Source organism: Periophthalmus magnuspinnatus, chromosome 11, assembly GCF_009829125.3.
Source record: "Periophthalmus magnuspinnatus isolate fPerMag1 chromosome 11, fPerMag1.2.pri, whole genome shotgun sequence".
Taxonomy (NCBI): Eukaryota; Metazoa; Chordata; class Actinopteri; order Gobiiformes; family Gobiidae; genus Periophthalmus; species Periophthalmus magnuspinnatus.
The window spans coordinates 15,469,648-15,487,557 of NC_047136.2; the positions used below are offsets into that span (position 1 = coordinate 15,469,648).

The 17,910-nt window shown below is 37.6% G+C and overlaps 2 protein-coding genes across 2 annotated transcripts in view; both read right to left on the reverse strand.

The window, feature by feature from the left end:
• Positions 1-7,416: 7,416 nt before the first annotated feature.
• Positions 7,417-9,200, reverse strand: LOC117379116 (serine/threonine-protein kinase pim-2-like). Its single transcript, XM_055225487.1, has 4 exons — positions 8,352-9,200; positions 7,889-8,276; positions 7,622-7,792; positions 7,417-7,508 (listed from the first exon to the last, which is right to left on the reverse strand). The coding sequence occupies exons 2-4, from the start codon at positions 8,232-8,234 to the stop codon at positions 7,417-7,419; spliced, it is 609 nt and encodes a 202-aa protein (XP_055081462.1). The 5' UTR covers positions 8,235-8,276; positions 8,352-9,200.
• A 2,472-nt stretch (positions 9,201-11,672) lies between these two features.
• The window catches only part of rnf19b (ring finger protein 19B), a 43,748-nt gene continuing 37,510 nt past the window's right edge, over positions 11,673-17,910 (reverse strand). The window contains exons 9-10 of the mRNA XM_033974997.2: positions 17,641-17,772; positions 11,673-16,717 (exon numbers count right to left, since the gene is read on the reverse strand). Of these exons, the coding sequence (XP_033830888.1) occupies positions 16,306-16,717; positions 17,641-17,772 (544 nt within the window). The 3' untranslated portion in view covers positions 11,673-16,305. The remainder of the gene's footprint in view (positions 16,718-17,640; positions 17,773-17,910) is intronic.

Genomic DNA, 17,910 nt, shown 5'->3' on the forward strand with positions numbered 1-17,910 from the left:
GCTGGTCGTGTTGTCAGAGGACGAGCGGCGGTCCGCCCTGAACGAGTGCCACATTGACCCCGGCACAGGGACTCACATGGGCAACCGGAGCACCAGGGACCGCGTTGTGTCCGGATACTACTGGAACTCTATCAATAAAGATGTGAATGAATGGGTAATGATTGACTGACTTATAACGATATTTGTTCACTCAGATAACCCTTTTAGACCTGCCATAGAGCAAGTCGGCCTAAGCATTATTTTACATTTTGTAGTAGCTGTAGTGTCATTTTAGGACTATTGAGTTATGTTATTCACTTATAAAATCCTTGCATTTCAAATTCAATCAATACTTTACAATTAAAACCATGTTTAAATCTCAGGTAACTAAAATTGTCCCTCTAGAACACATCTGTGAAACTTAAGGCCCGGGGGCCAAATGCGGCCCGCCATATCATTTTATGTGGCCCACGACAAAGTAAATTTAAATGTATGACTTAAACTGTCATTTTTTCAGGAGTTACACATTTACACAGACATATTTTTTATATCTTTGCAAATTTGAGACGAACCATTTTGCTGATGCGACCCTCGGTGAAATTGAGTTTGACACCCCTGCTCTCGTAGGTCACAAAGCGTTAAAGAAATTACATTATTTCATAGAATTTTTGTCTGACATAATTGCAAGTTATATAAGGAGTGAATTCTAACACTTCAGTAGCATACAATGTCTTGTGAGTTAATGTGACCTTTAAAACTTCCCTATCACAATTTGGCTAATAGAGTAGATAAATATTACTACTTTATTCTCCAGGTGAAATCGTGTCACCAGTGTCAACTAAGGAACGCTGTCAAGACTGTACGACCAGTTCTACCTGTGATTAAGGTAGTGTTTCATGTACCATCAGTGTCTTTTGGCATAAATTATTTCTTAAACAGATTTTGGGATGGGGTTTTTGCTCTAGTCTTATTTAAGTCTTTGCTTTTGTTATAATAATAATCTGGATAGTATTGTTTTCTAGTTGAATCTATATACTCATGTTTACGACTTGTACATTTACGATATGTACTTTATTATGTATTAAGAACTGAATTAAATAATTTTATCAATGAAGGTTAGAATATTTTGATTGCAGTAAAATCTTTGGCTTTTGAAAACATTACAATACAAATACACTTTTTAAAATGGCACTTTTTACGTTTTGTGAACTTTTTTCAGGTGAAAGAGGCCTGGGAAGTGCTAGGCTTGTATCTGATTGGTCCTCTCCCAGAAACAGTTCGACAAAACAAATTTGCTCTGACGCTCACAGATCTACACACTAAATATGTCATCGCCGAGCCTCTGCAAACCAAGACAGCGCCTGAAGTATCTGCCGCCATAATCAACAAACTGTACACATTTGGACTGGTCCGAAAAATTATCACAGACCAAACGCAAGATTTCGTGAACCAGGTAATAATAATAAGAGACATTTAAGGGCAAGTTAAATTGTTAAAACGTGAGAGGAGTATCCAAATTCAGCAGTTGTGCAACAATATTGTGTTTTACTAATGTGTATAGCAGTGTTGTAACAATATGAAAAAATCAAACTCGATTCTGATACTAAAGAATAGACCAATACTTAGAAAGCCCTTTTTGGTACTACTACTGCTACTACTAATCTTGTAGCAGATACTGCCACTTTGATTTCTATTAATACCACATCTCCACATATTATTTTTACTGTATAGTTTTATGAACTACTGCAAAACCTCTGCTCTCTTTTTCCATAAATGACAGCAGAATTGCAGTATAAGTACTAGAGCCACTACTACTACTACTACTGCTGCTACTACTTTTACCAATCAAGTATAACAAGACCATCTACCCCTTGGACACATAAGATATTTTAAAACATACTTAGGCTTGACATTTTCATACAAAGATATACAACACTCATCATATTATTTACAGTTGAATGAAGGCATCTCGTCAACTTTGAACATCAAGAACGCGGTCTCCATCGCTCACCCAAACCAGACAAAAAGACAGGTAACACCCGGCTCATTTGAATACTGTGTATGGTATGAATATTGTAAATATTTTGTGATATATTTAAAAATAATTTGTGTTTTTAGGATGAGAGGACGTGTAAAAACATTAAGCGAGCCATCAGGAGTTACATAAAGGAGGGACACTCAGACTGGGATCTGTACCTCCCAGCTGTGGTGTACGGACACAACATCACAAAACAGGTTGGATTTACACTGGCTACGAAGATTTTATTTTAAAAGTCAAATAAATTATGAAATGTACAAGACTTAGACTAAGAGTCTTAGTGTAATAGTAAAGCAGGTAAACAAGTAAGCAAAAACAATGAAAAATCTTAGTAAATACAATTTTTACAAACCAGAATAACTGACATATTAAAGAGTCTATATTATGCTATTTTCTAATCGATATTCTAATGTTTCCTCATCACAAACAAACCTGGGAGTTGTTTTTTATTGTATCATTCACACATGTTTAACACACAAACCCTGTATATTTAGGCTGAGTTCTTCTCTCAAACTGAAAACAAAACACAGCTCCAGGTATGTTTTAGAGCAGATAACAATGTTCTAACACGGTTGCCTGACACAATATAGGACCTTTTTAAACTAACACAGTGGCTTGGTTTAGTATAATTTGATTTCTTACTGTAAAAATCCATTCATGACCTGTCACATACACCCAAACACACACTAATGATTTGATCTAAGTATTGGGATTTCAGATTACTCTAATTGTATAATCTTTGGATATTTAGTCACTGAACAATTACCCATTATTTTTCTATCTTTAGCGTTCAACGAGACACACTCCGTACTTCCTCTTGTTCAATCGAAACCCTCGTCAGCCTGAGGTCATGAATGCCTGTCCAATGGGAGATGACTTCGTGGTGGCCGGATCTGAGGACGAGGAGGAGAAGGTAAACACCGCAAACAATATATTGCTATCAATATATTCTCCTTTTATTTAATGTTAAATCATTTCTGTATGTTGATATTTGTATTTTTTTGTTATATTTTTGTAGGGTGAGAAGGCAGAAGCGTTACAACTATCAATCTCTGAAGACCACGATTACTGCATGAGTACGGGAGGAGAGAACCTGACTTTGGTTATTTTCTGAACTCAAAATGCTTTAAAAAGTGATACCTTAGCAAGAGACAATGATACTCTCCAATTTACTTTTTTATCTGGTCTGCGAAACAAAAACAGAACTAGAAATGTTAAATTTTATTGGAATATCTAAATAATATCGTATGGTTAAGTTTAAGTGCCGGGGAAGAAGAGGATGACCCAAGATATGTTTTCATGTCTGTGAATTAATGGGGTCATTTTATGCTGTTTTCTGATCTATGTTATACTGTTGTTGTTGTTTTTTTGTTTTTTTGTTTCATTCACACATATTTAACACACTTTACAAGAATCATTTGTATGATTTTGGCCCTGGAATTGCAAAAGTCTACTGAACTAAAGCTAAAAGGTAACTTAAAAACTACCACTGTATGACAATGTGTGAATGAAACAAAACACAACAGGTATGTACATTCAGTCAGTATTGTGCAATATATGACCTTTTAAATCTGAACACTGCATTACGTAACTCTCTGGTGAAGGGTTTTGCACATATTTGTCTCCATGGTTATGTTATTTCTTGCCAGTACAGTATGAAATTATTTGCAGCAGGTGTTTTCATTGCTCAAAAATACCTTGAAAACACCACCTGCATGTTTCCATTGATATAGATAAGTTTAATGCCATACTGTGGAATATTCCTGGCAAAGCAATAACATCTCCATGGAGTCAAGCTTGGATCAGAAAAGTTACATTGTCCACCTTTAATTTAACGGGCAGTTCCAAAGCATGAATATGAATGTTTTGAGTACATGTAAGTTAAAAATACAGTAAAATGTATACCTTTTTGAGGCTGTTGTGGTCTAGATAGATAGTATTATATATTAGATATTTTCATTTCAAACTTGTCTATTTTACTGACAAAGTTACATAGTGTTGCCTTTGTTTAAGAAAGGTTTTTCTTACATATTTTTGAAGGTGACAGATTACAGGCTAACTAATTAAATAACATAAATTTTATGTTGACAATAGTTAGACCAGAGGTGTCAAACACATTTTCACTGAGGGCCACATCAGCAAAATGGCTGCCCTCAAAGGGCCAGATGTAAAATAAATAACTACTTGTTAATTAACTGTTTCTGTATTTACGACTTATTCAAGGTACAAATATTGCATATGCATTTTCCTAGATGTAAAAATATGGCTATGTAACTGTGTATCTCCTGATAAAATGACATTTTAAGACCATCATATCTTTAAATTTACCACATCGAGGGCCACATAAAATGATGTGGAGGGCCACATTTGGCCCACAGGCCTTGAGTTTCACACATGTGGTCTAGTGGTTCAGTCTAACTTGTAATAATAACACAGATTTGAAGTATTTACATATTGGTGACCAGTCTATAGCCCTCAATCGGCCCTGAGCTTTGTCTGTGTTTTTATGTATGGCTCTAAATGAGAAAAGTTTGGACAACCCGGATCTACGCAATTTACCTTGGTATATAACTTATTAAAAGGTTTAGTTTGTTTTTATTCCTGACTACTGTTTGACTGCTTACCAGCGGTCTTCCTCAGAGTGGTCATGTGATGGTCCTGTGACGTGTCCGGTCAGCTGTCCAGTGAAGACAGGACAATAGCACCATCTGCAGTCTGACTTCTTCAGGACAGTATCCCAGGTGTGTGAGAATAAAAAAGCCATCTATGGATTGCCCATGGGACTTTAAACCAGGACAAGGGGGACTTTTTACTCTCACACACCTGGAATACTGTCCTGAAGAAGTCACACTGCAGATGGTGCTGTCGTCCTGCCTCCACAGGTAGGAAGACATCACAGCATCATGTGACTACTCTGAGGAAGACTGCTAATGAGCAGTTGAAACTGTCATGTATGAATACAAACTAACTAACTTTTTTGTTACACTCCAGTAAAATTTTCAGATACATGGAAAACAAATACATAATACAACTATAAACATAATCATAATGCACAAAAATGTTTAAATAATTATCTTCTAAACCGTAATTAATGGGTTTGAACTTAAGGTTTTAAAGGCTAATGAAGGTGTAGTTATTGAAAGTGGCACCCATCTATGTGTAGACTATATGAGGTCCACGGCACTGGCAGGAGTGGGCACTGAATACGCAGTGGGATGCTGTCCCAAAATGTGTATTATCTTTCATTGTGGTGGACACTAAAATCATAGTCTCACACACAGAATATGTTTGACAGCAGTGGAGCACTTTATTGCTGGATGTTAATGCTGCAGTTTTGATTAAAGCAGAGACTTGGACACTTTTGTCATCTCTTTTTGCCAACTTCCACCATCCTGTATTTAAACCCAACCAGGCCCCTAGAATATACCAATTTATTGTATTTTTGTTAATGTTGGAATCTGAGGTTCAACATAGGGTTCTTTCATGAAAAAAACAAAGGTATTAGTATATGATGATTTGCTTCTATGAATGTTTGGGAAAAAATAGGCTAAAAGAACACTCCACATATACTTTTCAACATATAACAAAGTCTGAAATAAACTAAAATAAATACTTTAAATGTAAAAGCCACACAAAGCATTCAAGGAAACATTTGTGAAAGTGAAATTATGATGTAAGAAAATTGTAGCAACATTGGTTTTGCTCCCTGGACCTCAGAAAACTGTGATGTATAAATGAGAGGTGAAATGTTTATTTATTTATTTATTTATTTATTTATTCAATGTTTAACCAGGTGGGTCAATTGAGAACAACTTCTCATTTACAATGACGACCTGGATAGGCAGCAACAATAAAACACATAAAACACAAACACAATTCACAAATCAAAGAATAAAACATTAAAAGGGGAAGGTAAAATAGTGGTTAAAAACATGTGCAATGATCTTTTAAAATTAAACAAATTGAGCTTTTAAAAACAGAGAGCAAAACAAAAGAACCAAGTTTTAAATCCTGCTGTAGATAGTTCCAGTCACTTGCTGCAGAGAACTGAAACGAGCTTTGGCCTAAGGCTGTGCGAGCTTTCAGTACTGACAGCTGTATGTATCTGTTGGAGCGGAGTGCACGACTGGACCTGTGGATATTTAGCAGTGAACTGAGATATGAGGGGGTCATACCCACTGAAGCTTTGTAAATGAAAATGAACCAGTGAGTTTGTCTGCGGGTGTGAAGAGATGGCCACTTGAGCAGAGAGTAAAGCCTACAGTGGTGAGTGTTAAACGCTGCACCAGTAACAAAACGAATGGCTGAATGATAAAGAACATCCAGCTTGTGGAGCAAAGTTTTTGATGCTGATCTATAAAGTATGTCACCATAGTCTAAAATAGGAAGGACTGTAGCTTTAACTACAGCTCTTTAACAGAGTGTGTGAAGGATGCTTTGTTACGGTATGAGAAGCCTATTCGTGATTTCACTTTAGTAAGCAGACTATTGATGTGCATTTCAAAATTTAGGGACGAGTCTAGCCATACACCAAGGTACTTATAATGCTTGACAAATTCTATTTCTGCACCGTCCAGGGTCACAATATTTAGACAGATATTCTGAGGCAGTTTTCTGCCAAAGATCATGCCTTTTGTTTTTTGCACATTTAGAGTTAAGTGAAGTTCAGAAAAAGCATGCTGCAGGAGAGTGAAGCTATTTTGAAGCAGAGATAAACTAGTGTTAAGACAAGGGCTGTGCGTATAAAGGATTGTGTCATCCGCGTACAAGTGTACGTGAGATTCCCCCACAGCATGAATAATATTGTTTATATAAATATTGAATAGGGTGGGTCCGAGAATGGATTCTTGCGGAAGACCTTTAACGAGAGGTAAAGGTCCCGATAAGAGCCCCTCCATTCTCACGGATTGTACATGCCCAGAGCAGTAGCCTTTAAACCAGGCTATAGCACTGTCTGAGAAACCAGTCTCTTTCAGTCTGTCCAGTAAGATGCCTTGGTCCACTGAATCAAAAGCTTTGTAATGGGTTTGGTCCTGTGGGCCATTCCTTTAGGCTTTACAAGCAATTATGATAATTCTGCAGTTGTAGAGCTGTTTCCCTGTTTGGTTCAAACAGGAAGAGATGTACAGTATATACAAAGGGGAAATGTAAGAAGGAAAAGTATAGGCTTACATGATTTCGAATTTATTAATGCAATGATTTACAAAATGCAGTATAAAAAAGTATAAAAAATGGCTATAAAATTTGATTACAAAAATAAATAAAATAAATAATATCATAAAATAAATATATCATAATATAAATATAAAACTTTGAATTGTCATATTGTCTAAAAAAGTAATTTGAATAAAATCATTGCCTAAAACTATATAAAAGTAGGAGCTTCTGTCTCCACTTGTTTACAAGAGCCAAGGGTGACGCAGAAGTTGCTCAAACGAGGGCCTGTCATCAGGGTCTTCGGCCAGGCAGGATTTAAGGAAATGCCGACATTCTGGAACACAAAAAAGGGAAAAGTTTAGGAAATAAATATAAACCCAGTTTTTCATCTCAAAACATTCAACACATGACATGTTTATGTTGTAATATGTAAATGTAATATCTTACTCTCTGACAGGCGCCAGCTGAAGCCCTTATTCCTCCACAGGTAGGAGAGTGTATTAAAGGAGTTTTGATGGAGGAGGCTGTAGAGGAGCGCGCCCAGATGAAACACTGTGGTGGGCTCAGCGCTGTATCCTTTAGAGGAATGCCACTCAGGAGGAGCTTTACCGATTGTCCCTGAAATCACACAACATCAGTTATGGCACTTACTGTACTTGTTACACTTTATTACTCATTACTGTTAAAAATAGTACTTAAGAGGAGATGAAATACCTGAATAGTAATTATAGGGGCCTTCTTTGACCAGACATCCACAGCCAAAGTCAATGACCCGGACTTTAGGGTAGCTGTGGTCCGTCTCCACTAGGATGTTCTTTAGTTTAAGGTCGCGGTGGAACACACCGCTGTTGTGCATCTGGCTGGAGGCTTCCACCATCTGCCTCAGAATGACTTTTGCTTCAGCTTCCTCCAGCACTCCTCCGTTGAACTCTTTGTAGTCATACAGGTCCATTGAGGGAACGGGCCATTCCATCACCAGGATGACCTCCTCTGGAAGCTCGTAGCAATCCAGCAAAGAGATCATGGCAGGGCAGTTCCCCTGGGACACTTTGACTATCATAGCCACCTCATTGATCAGGTTATATTCCACGCCATCCTGAACCTGAACACAAAAGCATTTTACTCATAATGCTTAATGCTTTAATCTTTTTGTTTAAAGGTGTATAATGTGACTTACCACTTTTTTATAGGACACTTTCTCCCGTGGAATGTGCTTGATTGCTACCTGTAACAGATGTACAAATGTTAGTGCTTAATATTTTGGGATATTTTGGTGTAATTTTCAAAGTTATAATAGTCATTTTTGTAAAACCTTAGGTCTTAGCTAAAGATCTATTACGTTGCTCATCTAAAATGGCATAGGCCTTGACTGCCTTTTCTTAGCTAAGACCGAATTCTTTAACACCTGTCCAACAGGATAAATTTTTACCAGACAGATTTTTGAGCAGGAACGTGAACTGTTCCCCTTGCCGCAGATCTCCGAGCTGGCTGCTGTGTCTGGACCTGTTGTTTTGCACGGTACTGGTCTGGGATGCAGAGTTGTGACATGCTGGTTGTTTTTACATACTGTAACACAAACATACAATGTTTGTGTTACAGTCCTTTGCTCTGTGGCTGGCAGAGGAACAGCATTTGTAACAAATGTTCATTTCTTTGAGGATTGCTTTTCTCTCATCTAGAGTCTTGGCTCTGAAACCACGACACTTGCGAAGGGAGTGTGGTTTGTTGTGGAGTGGGCATTGGTTGTCTGGGTCGACCATCTTGTTAGGGAGGTCGCAACTGTTGTCTGGAGTAGTCGTGTCAGTTTTGCAGACAGACACTGCAGGTTTGAAGTTTGCTTTCTTCAGTCTCTCTGGCTTAGAAACATTTGGATAACTAGTAAAGAGTAGCAGAGTCCATATAGCGCGGCTGTGGCATGAATCTGGCATTTTCAAATGATCTTCGGGCATGGGAATAGTTTGCTACATTGTACGAGTTGTATTTTGGAGATTTTTCTATTGGTAACTCTTTGAACTCATATTCATGACCTCACTGACTGGTGTGTTTTTTAGCTTAATTTTGAGCAAACTCACCACTGTCTTTTGTTTGCTGGCATGCTGGTGGAGCTTGTGGGACATGAGCATTAGAAAGTTGGTAACCAACTGGTGGATCAGTTACCAGGTGCTGCATGGCTTCTTGTTTGGAAAACAGACGTCACAGTTTCATCCTCAGCAGCAGCTTCCAGTACCTCAGCTTTGGCGATGGCTGCTGCAGCAGCACCTTTTAGTCATAGTGTGTGGAGGTAAGCACTGATCTCTGCTTTCTTTTTAATAGCTTTGGCTTCAATGTGTACTTGCTCCTTAATCATCTCTGCTTCTTTTTCAGCAGATGATGCTTGTGCTGCTTCTGCTTTGGTGCTGGTTTTTGCTGTGAGAACACTTGTATTGGAACTCTGGCTGGACCATGAAGCACTGGAACAATGTGATCTGGTTTCCCACTGTTCGTCCATGTTCCTTTCTTAAGTTGCAGTGTTGTCTTGCGGTGTGAAAATGAAAGTAGCGTGTCCTGCGTGGTCCTTTGACTTCCTGTCGAGCATGTCTTTTTACTATTCTGCCTCCACTAGTGTTTAAGAACTAGTTCCACAGATGGCGAACAATTTCTCCAATAATGCCCAGGAAGCCTGTTGCTGTATTAGACATTTAACATATATATATATATATATATATATATATATATATATATATATATATATATATATATATATATATATTTACCATATTTAATAATGCCATTGGTGGCGATTAAAGAAAAAGCCTCATACATTTATATGCAGATGATGCATTTTCAAACTGCAGCAAGATTTTAAGCAGAACTGAGTACCTTTTGCAGTAGTGCTCCTCCTACAGGTGGCTTGTGAGAATGCTCTTTTGTAAACTACGCTCTCCACCTCCCAAACACTGTACACAACAAAATGTCTCAGGCGGATCATATTATTTTACTTCTTCTTATACGCAAGCTACCTTAAATGAATTGTGTACGTGCTCCATGAGGCTTGAAACTGATAATGACGGTGGTGTAAATGCACTTTGGGTTTATAAATGTTGTAAATGGGCTGACTTTACATCAGTGATAAAGTTGCTTGTTCCTACGTTTACAGCCTGACTGACAATGCTAATGGCCAACAAAGAACACATCCAGCTGCTAAAATATATAATATTATTGCATACAGATGAAACATCAGTCTGTCAATTACAGAAGTAACCGAGATGTGACAAATGGTTTGATCACACGCAAATGAATTACCCTGTTTGCATGAAGTTAGCCATAGCCAGATATCACATCAGGGGTAAATTTGCACATCGCTCATTTCCAGCATGAATTCACTTCAAACAATGTTCACATTTACACATATACAGTACATTTTGTATGTTTCAACACCAGTACTATTTTTATGTATACATTTAACTGGCTGAGAAAGCAAAACAAGAGACAGATGATTTGTCTTGTGCATCATCCATCTGTTTTATTCTGCAGCTTTACTTCCCCTTCGTGTTTTAACTCCTTTCACTATATCTGATTGTTTCGTCTTATATAGTCTTTACTAAACATTCTTGGCGTTATTGTGACATTTTAGAGCAAACTTGTTTTAATATGGACTCAAGTGTCTAAAATGGCGCCTGTACCGCCTCTCTGACATTTCTGTAGACAGCACATATGAATTTTGCTGTTGAAAGTTTGCATCCACCTCACGGAATTTTGACCAAGACGATGTCACAGCTTTGGAGGAGAAGGACGGCCACCAGCAAACACGACCACGCCTTTCCTGTGGTAGTTTTCATGATCCCTCCTCAGTTACAGGTGTGGACTCAACAACAGACACTATATGTGCTAAAAGCTAAATAATTTCACTGACATGACACGTTATTAGTGAGAAATGCTCTTTGATAGCACAATATGGTAAAGTGCTTCTTTGATAAAAGTTGTGTTACTGTTACTACATTGAAAGAGACATAAATCGTATCTTATCGACTGAACCGGGAAAGAAACCGTAGTGTTCAATAGTGTAATATTATGCTTGATAAGGCCTGCAGAACACTTCAGAACTATACACTATAAAGCTACAGACCCGAGGCTCAAGCACTGCTCCTGAAACTGTGGGTTTTCTCTCTCTCTGGGCTATAATACTACGTCATAATGCTGTGCCATAATACTGTGCCATCCTCCACTGGGTTTTGGCTGGGGAAAGGACATAGGGTCGAGAGGACAACAAAATGTTATTGATTTTGTTTGACGAATCTTAAATGTAATGAAAACGTTACATATTTACCTTATACATTTACACTTACTTGATAAAACTATCAAACTACACTGTCAAGAATTGCAAAGGTGTGTTGAGAAGCTGCCATGAATTTCATTTAATATTCATATTTAATTAATTTTGCTGCAATATTTGTTCATTGTTTAGCTCTTGTAAATATATTTTGCAAATAAAAATTCTATCCAAAATAAACACACAGTATTTTGGTGCAACATTGGATTGTTTTTATTTTTCTTTCAAAAAATCCACAACTTTTCATTCACATTTCCCACCTGGTTCACATAACAGTGATCACACAGACCGTACAGTAACACTTTAATATTGCTATCTAAATACTCCTTTGAAAGTAAGACAGGACCAGTCATGTTTTCAGTGGACATTTCCCAACAGAGTTCAACATTTTTAGGTTTAAGTTTGTCTCATTTGTGATACATTCAGGTGTTATAGGCAAAATTAAGCAGTGGAGTTACATCAAGGCCCCCTGTAGATAGTTTAACGTAGATCTAAAGATGCACTAGAGACCTTTTCTGGTGAGATAATGCCATACGGTGGAACACTCCAATTCTTCTTTAACTACAATTACAATAACCATTCTCAACATTTCATAGTGCAAACCTCTGTTGTGTCACTGGGCAACTCACGTTTAAAGCCACATAATTCCTAGTTGCCACATGAAACCAAAAATATCCACTATTATTAATGTTTACCTAATTTACTACACTCTCAAATGTCGATTTGTTGCATGTACCAGTTATGATCTATAGGGGGCACTAACCTGGTGAAACCTGCTGAACAGAAGCACAGAGGTGATAGAAGCTGAGAGCCATTTTTGTTTGTTTTTTTAAATAATTGTCTCGCTTTACAGAAGACTCTGCAGCTGCGTTCACACTTGCAAATGCACATAGAAACTGGGTCTAAACTGGTACCAAAACCGGAATTAAACCTGGACTAGAACAAGACAAAACCAGGTCTACAACTGGACTAAACTGGACTCAAACCAGGTCTTGACAACTGTGAACGCAGCCTAATCGCATGGTAACTAAAGAGGCATGAACACATTTAGCTGCCCTGTTTCTATATCATAAACAAGAGAATACTAATCATTTTTCTGTTCATTTTCAGTCTCACTGGTTAGAATTAATCATATTATCATTACGCAATAGAATCGAAGTAACAGACAGTAATTACCATGTAAGTATTTTGATTGTAATACAGAGATATTAAACTGCTACCAAGTTAATGCGAGATGTAGGCAGTGCCAGTTTGTGTAATGTCGTAAAATGGCAAGGCGTTTCAAACTAAAAATCGTATATATTTTCATAGTTTGTACAAGGCTTGTGACGGTGATTGTTTTTGGTTGTACCACAGAAATGTTCAGACGAAGCAACATCACAGCAGCAACATAAAGATTCAAGATACATTTGATAAAGTGCAACGAGTGCTCATTTGAAAACTAAACTGGGACAATAATACATTCAAGACAACTACTACGTTTATAAGCACACGGGCAAAGCTGACATACTCTGACTGTAACAGGATTTCCAACTAGAAATCTGAAATCTAATTATAATCGGACAGTGAGCGTACTTGGAGTACTCTCTGTGTGTAAATGTAGTCACTGGCTGGTTACATGCATACTCAAAATCTGATTAATATTGCAGTTTTTCAGGTTTTTTTTAGAGATTATTCATTCGTTTTATTCTGGAAGTTGCCGTGGGCGCTGCCATCGTCATTTGGGTTGTATTATTTTGTATGGGGTGGACAATTTTGACAGCAAATAAGTTCTATTCAGCCCACAGAGCTGTTTTAGCTCCCCAGAGAATGAATGAGGTGTTGGCTTGACTCGTTGGCACACATGAACATTTTGCACAAATCAAGACTATTTTATATCATATTTTTAAGGCAAAACTTTTCCCAGATTCACCATTGAAAAGAATGGGAGTCCCTCTTAATCGGACACAACAAAGAAAGTGTTTATGGGGCAGGGTGGGCGGGGCCAAATAAGGTCAATATAAAAAGCAATCATCATCATCAAAATCATATCTTTCTGATCATCGAGTAATCTTAAAGGTCCAGAAATCAGATTACAATCAGATTTCGGTGTGCACGTAAACAAGGCCAATGACAACCTTTTTTCTCCACTTATTGGTAACACTTCATAATAACCACACCTTAATTACCCTTAATAAAGCATGAAGAAACAGTTAATTCATAATGGACATCTTAATTTAGTGGTTAGGGTTTGAGTATTAATTAAACAGTTATCAAGTCTTACACTATTTATCTTGTCTTACTTCCTTACAAGCGTCATTAAGGTGTAGTTTTTATAGTAAACGGATTATAACCAGGCAACGAGCATAGCCGGAGTACTCTGTGCATGTAAACGTAGTGAAAGACAACCATTTTCTCCATTTGTTTTAAAGTGACTTGCATCCACACACTGCAAACATCCCATAATTTGATTTAAAGCACAAGTCGATAATATAAACACTATGGTTTGACTAGAAACACATGTCTTTGTAAACAGAGATGTCCCCCAAAAACAAAGGAAATTGCACATTCAACATATAATTACAGTGAGATTATTATGTTCAAATTAAAAGTTAGGGGCTTTGTAAAATACTGGTCTGGTCACATGACAAGCCAGAGCCAATCAGAGATGAGAGATTTGACAATGACCAGGATTGGATATAAATTATGTCAAATGTAATGGGTTATACTTACATTTTCTTTTTTTTTTTTACATCTTACAAGTTGAAGGTAAACTTTCAGGTTATTTTGGTAAGCTTTACATTTAATTATTTATCTCTAGATTACATAAATCATAATCTTTTAAGTACAATTTTTTTTTTTTCAAATTTAGAGCTTGATAGTAAAATTGAGGCATAAAATGTATTAATATACTCAAAATCTGTAGTAGTTATTATAAAAACTACAATGCAAACTTTAAAATTAAATGTACAAATATAAGTATATACTAAAAAGTTAAATATAAATTACTTTTCATCCAGCAGGAGCTTCTGTTAGCATCTGTCTAGGCAAGTACTTTTTTAATAGCAACACTAAATATATTTGCCTGAAATGTTTCACAGCAGGGAATTAAATCTCTCAATGGAGACAATCACTATTACAAGTTACAAGTCGGATCTGTGGAAGCCAACCCCGCTCTCAATAAGAATGCATTAGACTGAATTTATCTTTTAGCAAGTACTTTAGACTAGTACTTACTGTATAGCAATAGTAAATATATTAAGAACAATAGCTATTACATTATATAAAGTCTCATTGTAGCTGTTTTTCTGGTCATTATCAAAGCCCGTCTCTTCTCGTTTAAAATCTATTGGTCCGTTTAATTCAAGTGCACCTCATCGTAACAACAGTCTCTCTGTTCTCTGGTCATTCATGCAAACATGCTTGCAGCTAAACACATCGTCAAGGTCATTTTTAAACATAAAAACAAGAAAATAAGAAACTAAAGCGTGTCCAAATCCACTCTCGCGCATTTCATCTCATCCATTTTCTTCAACCATTACTGTGCTTGGTGGCAATTCACCAGAAATTACAAATTCATCTCTATCGTGGAAAATATGTTCCTCTTTTTTGCTTAAAGAGCCAAGGCATTTTTGCACCGAGAAGTAAACTTAGAAACTTCAGAGGTAGAGGCAATTTTTTGACAAGTAAACAATTTAAGTTGTCTTGTTTTTTTTTCTAAATAAAGCAGTTCCCAAAAATGAAAAGCTTGAAAGGGGTAAGTAGACACTGTGGTGAGTGGGCACTGCAAAAAACAAATGTCTAACTAATTAGTTTTAAAGTGCTTTTGACAGGTTACACTGCTCTTTTTACTAAAACACAGTTAAGGTCATTACATAGAAAAAAAATCAGCTTCAGTTCGGTAAATTTTCAGGTTAAAAATTCTACTTCCTGGTTGAAAATTGTGACATCACACTAGGAAATTTCATAACTGATACTTAGCAACCATGTTATACACTCCTCTAATGTACACGCAAAATGTGATTTCACAAATAAGAATACGACAAATCCCTTTATTTTGAAATGATGTCTGCCTAACTTGGATAAAATTCTCCCTAGTGTGATGCCATCCATATATTTTATAACATCTTTCTTCCTATAATTCTCAAAACGCAAATTGCTTATTGAAAAAACTATTGACTAAATTACTGAGAGGATCATAAAAACCCACCACACGCACTTTAATGACTTGAAATCAGATAATTGCAATAATAATCTATTTCTGACAGATTGTTGTCCCTAAATTAAATAGGCAGCATATGCAGTAGGTGGATATGTAGATTTCAGTTTTATCTATGACCTTTCTATATTGGCAAGCATAACATTTGCAGATGATACTTGTAATTTAGACGTTTTTTTATTTATGACTCCACTGGCAGAGAATTAAAGGTGCTATATTTAACTTTTCTGGCTGAGGGTCGTCTACTCCATGGAGACAGTGCGTTGCTAAAAGGTCCCACACCAACAAGTGACTCCACTAGGCCAGTTTATAGGTCAGATTTGTGTGTATATAGAGTTATAAATAGACGTAACTGAACAAATCCAAGATCTAAATACAGAACATTTAATGACATACAGTGGAGTATTCCAGTCAAAATAATATCTTCAAGGTGGACCCTCTGTCAGAAAAGTTACATAGTGTACCTTTAAGCTTAAAATGTATCAGCAGTCAAATATATTCCAAAATAAGTCAAATAATTTTACATAAATTAATCTAAATTAGTAAAAACTATTCAAATAACGTGTTTTAAATTCAAGTAATTTAAGCTTGTGTAGACATTTGTTTTTGCAGTGTGCAGACTCCTCACACGTACAGGATTACATTGTCGGGACAGTGTTGAAGGCCTTCTGTGGGGGGGTGCGTGGCGCGGCAGGACGGGGGGCAGGTTTTGGGTCTGGGCGAGTCGCAGTCGTCAGAGGTAAGTTCTGCGATATCGTCCGACTGAGTGTCTGACATTTCCAAATCGCTCCGGATGCTTTCGGGTTGGGCCAGGGTCACGTCTCGGAGCCCGTCCCGAACCGAGGCGCCAGGGGAGAGGCTGAGGGCTCCCCCCCGTCGAGAGCTGCAGTCCTGGGGCTCGTCTGGCGCGGAGGGGGGGTGTGGGGCGGGCGGGGGCGCGGAGCCGGCCGGAGGGGTCAGGTCCTCTTCACTGGTTAGACACAAGTGACTCGGTTTGGTCTCGATGTCCACCTGGATCTCGAGGTTTGTGCACTCCCTACAGAGAAAGAGAGATGGAGGGAGAGAGGGAGGGAGAGAGAGAGGGAGGGAGAGAGAAGGGGGCAAAGAGAAGGGGCAAAGAGAGACAGAGGGGATCAAAGGGAAAGGCGGGGGAGAGAGGAGGGGAGTCAAGAGAGAGATGGAAGGAGAGGAAAAGAAGGAAGAGGAAAAAGTAGAAGGAGAGAGTGAGAGGAAGAGAGAACAAGAGGGGAGAGAGAGAAAGAGGGGGAGAAAGAGCAAAGAGAAGAAGAAATAAAGACACAGGCAAAGACAGAGAGTGAGACAAAAGGATGAGAGGGATGAGAGAGAGAGAAGGAGAAAGATGTTTTAAAAAAGGTAAATAAACTAATGCCGTCATAAAAGCACATCACATTTATACATTTATCATGTTCAAATTTGTTTTATTTTAACCAGATATGACAACTGGATGATGATAACATTGGATATTAAAATAACATTAAAAAAACCAAAAAAACATTGAACACTAAAGACAACTTTATAATGGACAAAACTGGTTTAAAGGTCCTGTAGTGAAGCTGTAGTTTTCAAGTTAACGGCTGCCTGTGGTTTCTATTTGAGAGACTAAATATGCAGGATTTCTGTGTAAAATGTGTGTGTGTGTGTGTGTGCGTGAACGAAACAAAACACAACTCCGGGTATGTTTGTGATGAGGAAACAACATTATAGCATAGAAAATGAAATAATATGGGCCCTTTAAATGAAGTTAGAGCTAAATATATTATAGACTTGTTTCTTACTTCGCTCATTGAACGATTACACTTTGCAGTGTTATTCCAGAAAGATTTAATTCATAAACAGCTGATCTACACAACTTGTTTTACAACTTTTACATCTCAAGTTGTCAGATGTACGTTTTGAGGTAATTTAACATGACATGTCTCTAGTGTCCTGTGGTGTTACCTGTCGGGCAGTGTGTAGGAGGAGATGATGGACCCAGCCATGCCCCTGGTGCTGGCACAGTCACTGCCTGCACCCAGGCTCCCAGTCTCCCTCTGAGGCTGCTCCTTCAGCTCCCCAGCCTGGACCTCCAGCCTGGAACACACGTTATGATCAAGTTACTTCTTTTTACTATGTGATTTTTTACTGTGATGTACTTTGTATATCACTTTCTATATCACTATGAAAAGTTAAATTCAATCACTGACTGCAGTCACACGCACAATCAATCAA

Excerpts from the sequence above, each read along its gene's own strand:
- LOC117379116 (XM_055225487.1), bottom strand. The coding sequence starts at position 8,234 with ATGATAGTCAAAGTGTCCCAGGGGAACTGCCCTGCCATGATCTCTTTG. Across the intron at positions 7,793-7,888 it reads CCCCTATAATTACTATTCAG|GGACAATCGGTAAAGCTCCT; the intron begins GTATTTCATCTC and ends GTGTGATTTCAG. Across the intron at positions 7,509-7,621 it reads CAGCTGGCGCCTGTCAGAGA|AATGTCGGCATTTCCTTAAA; the intron begins GTAAGATATTAC and ends TTTGTGTTCCAG.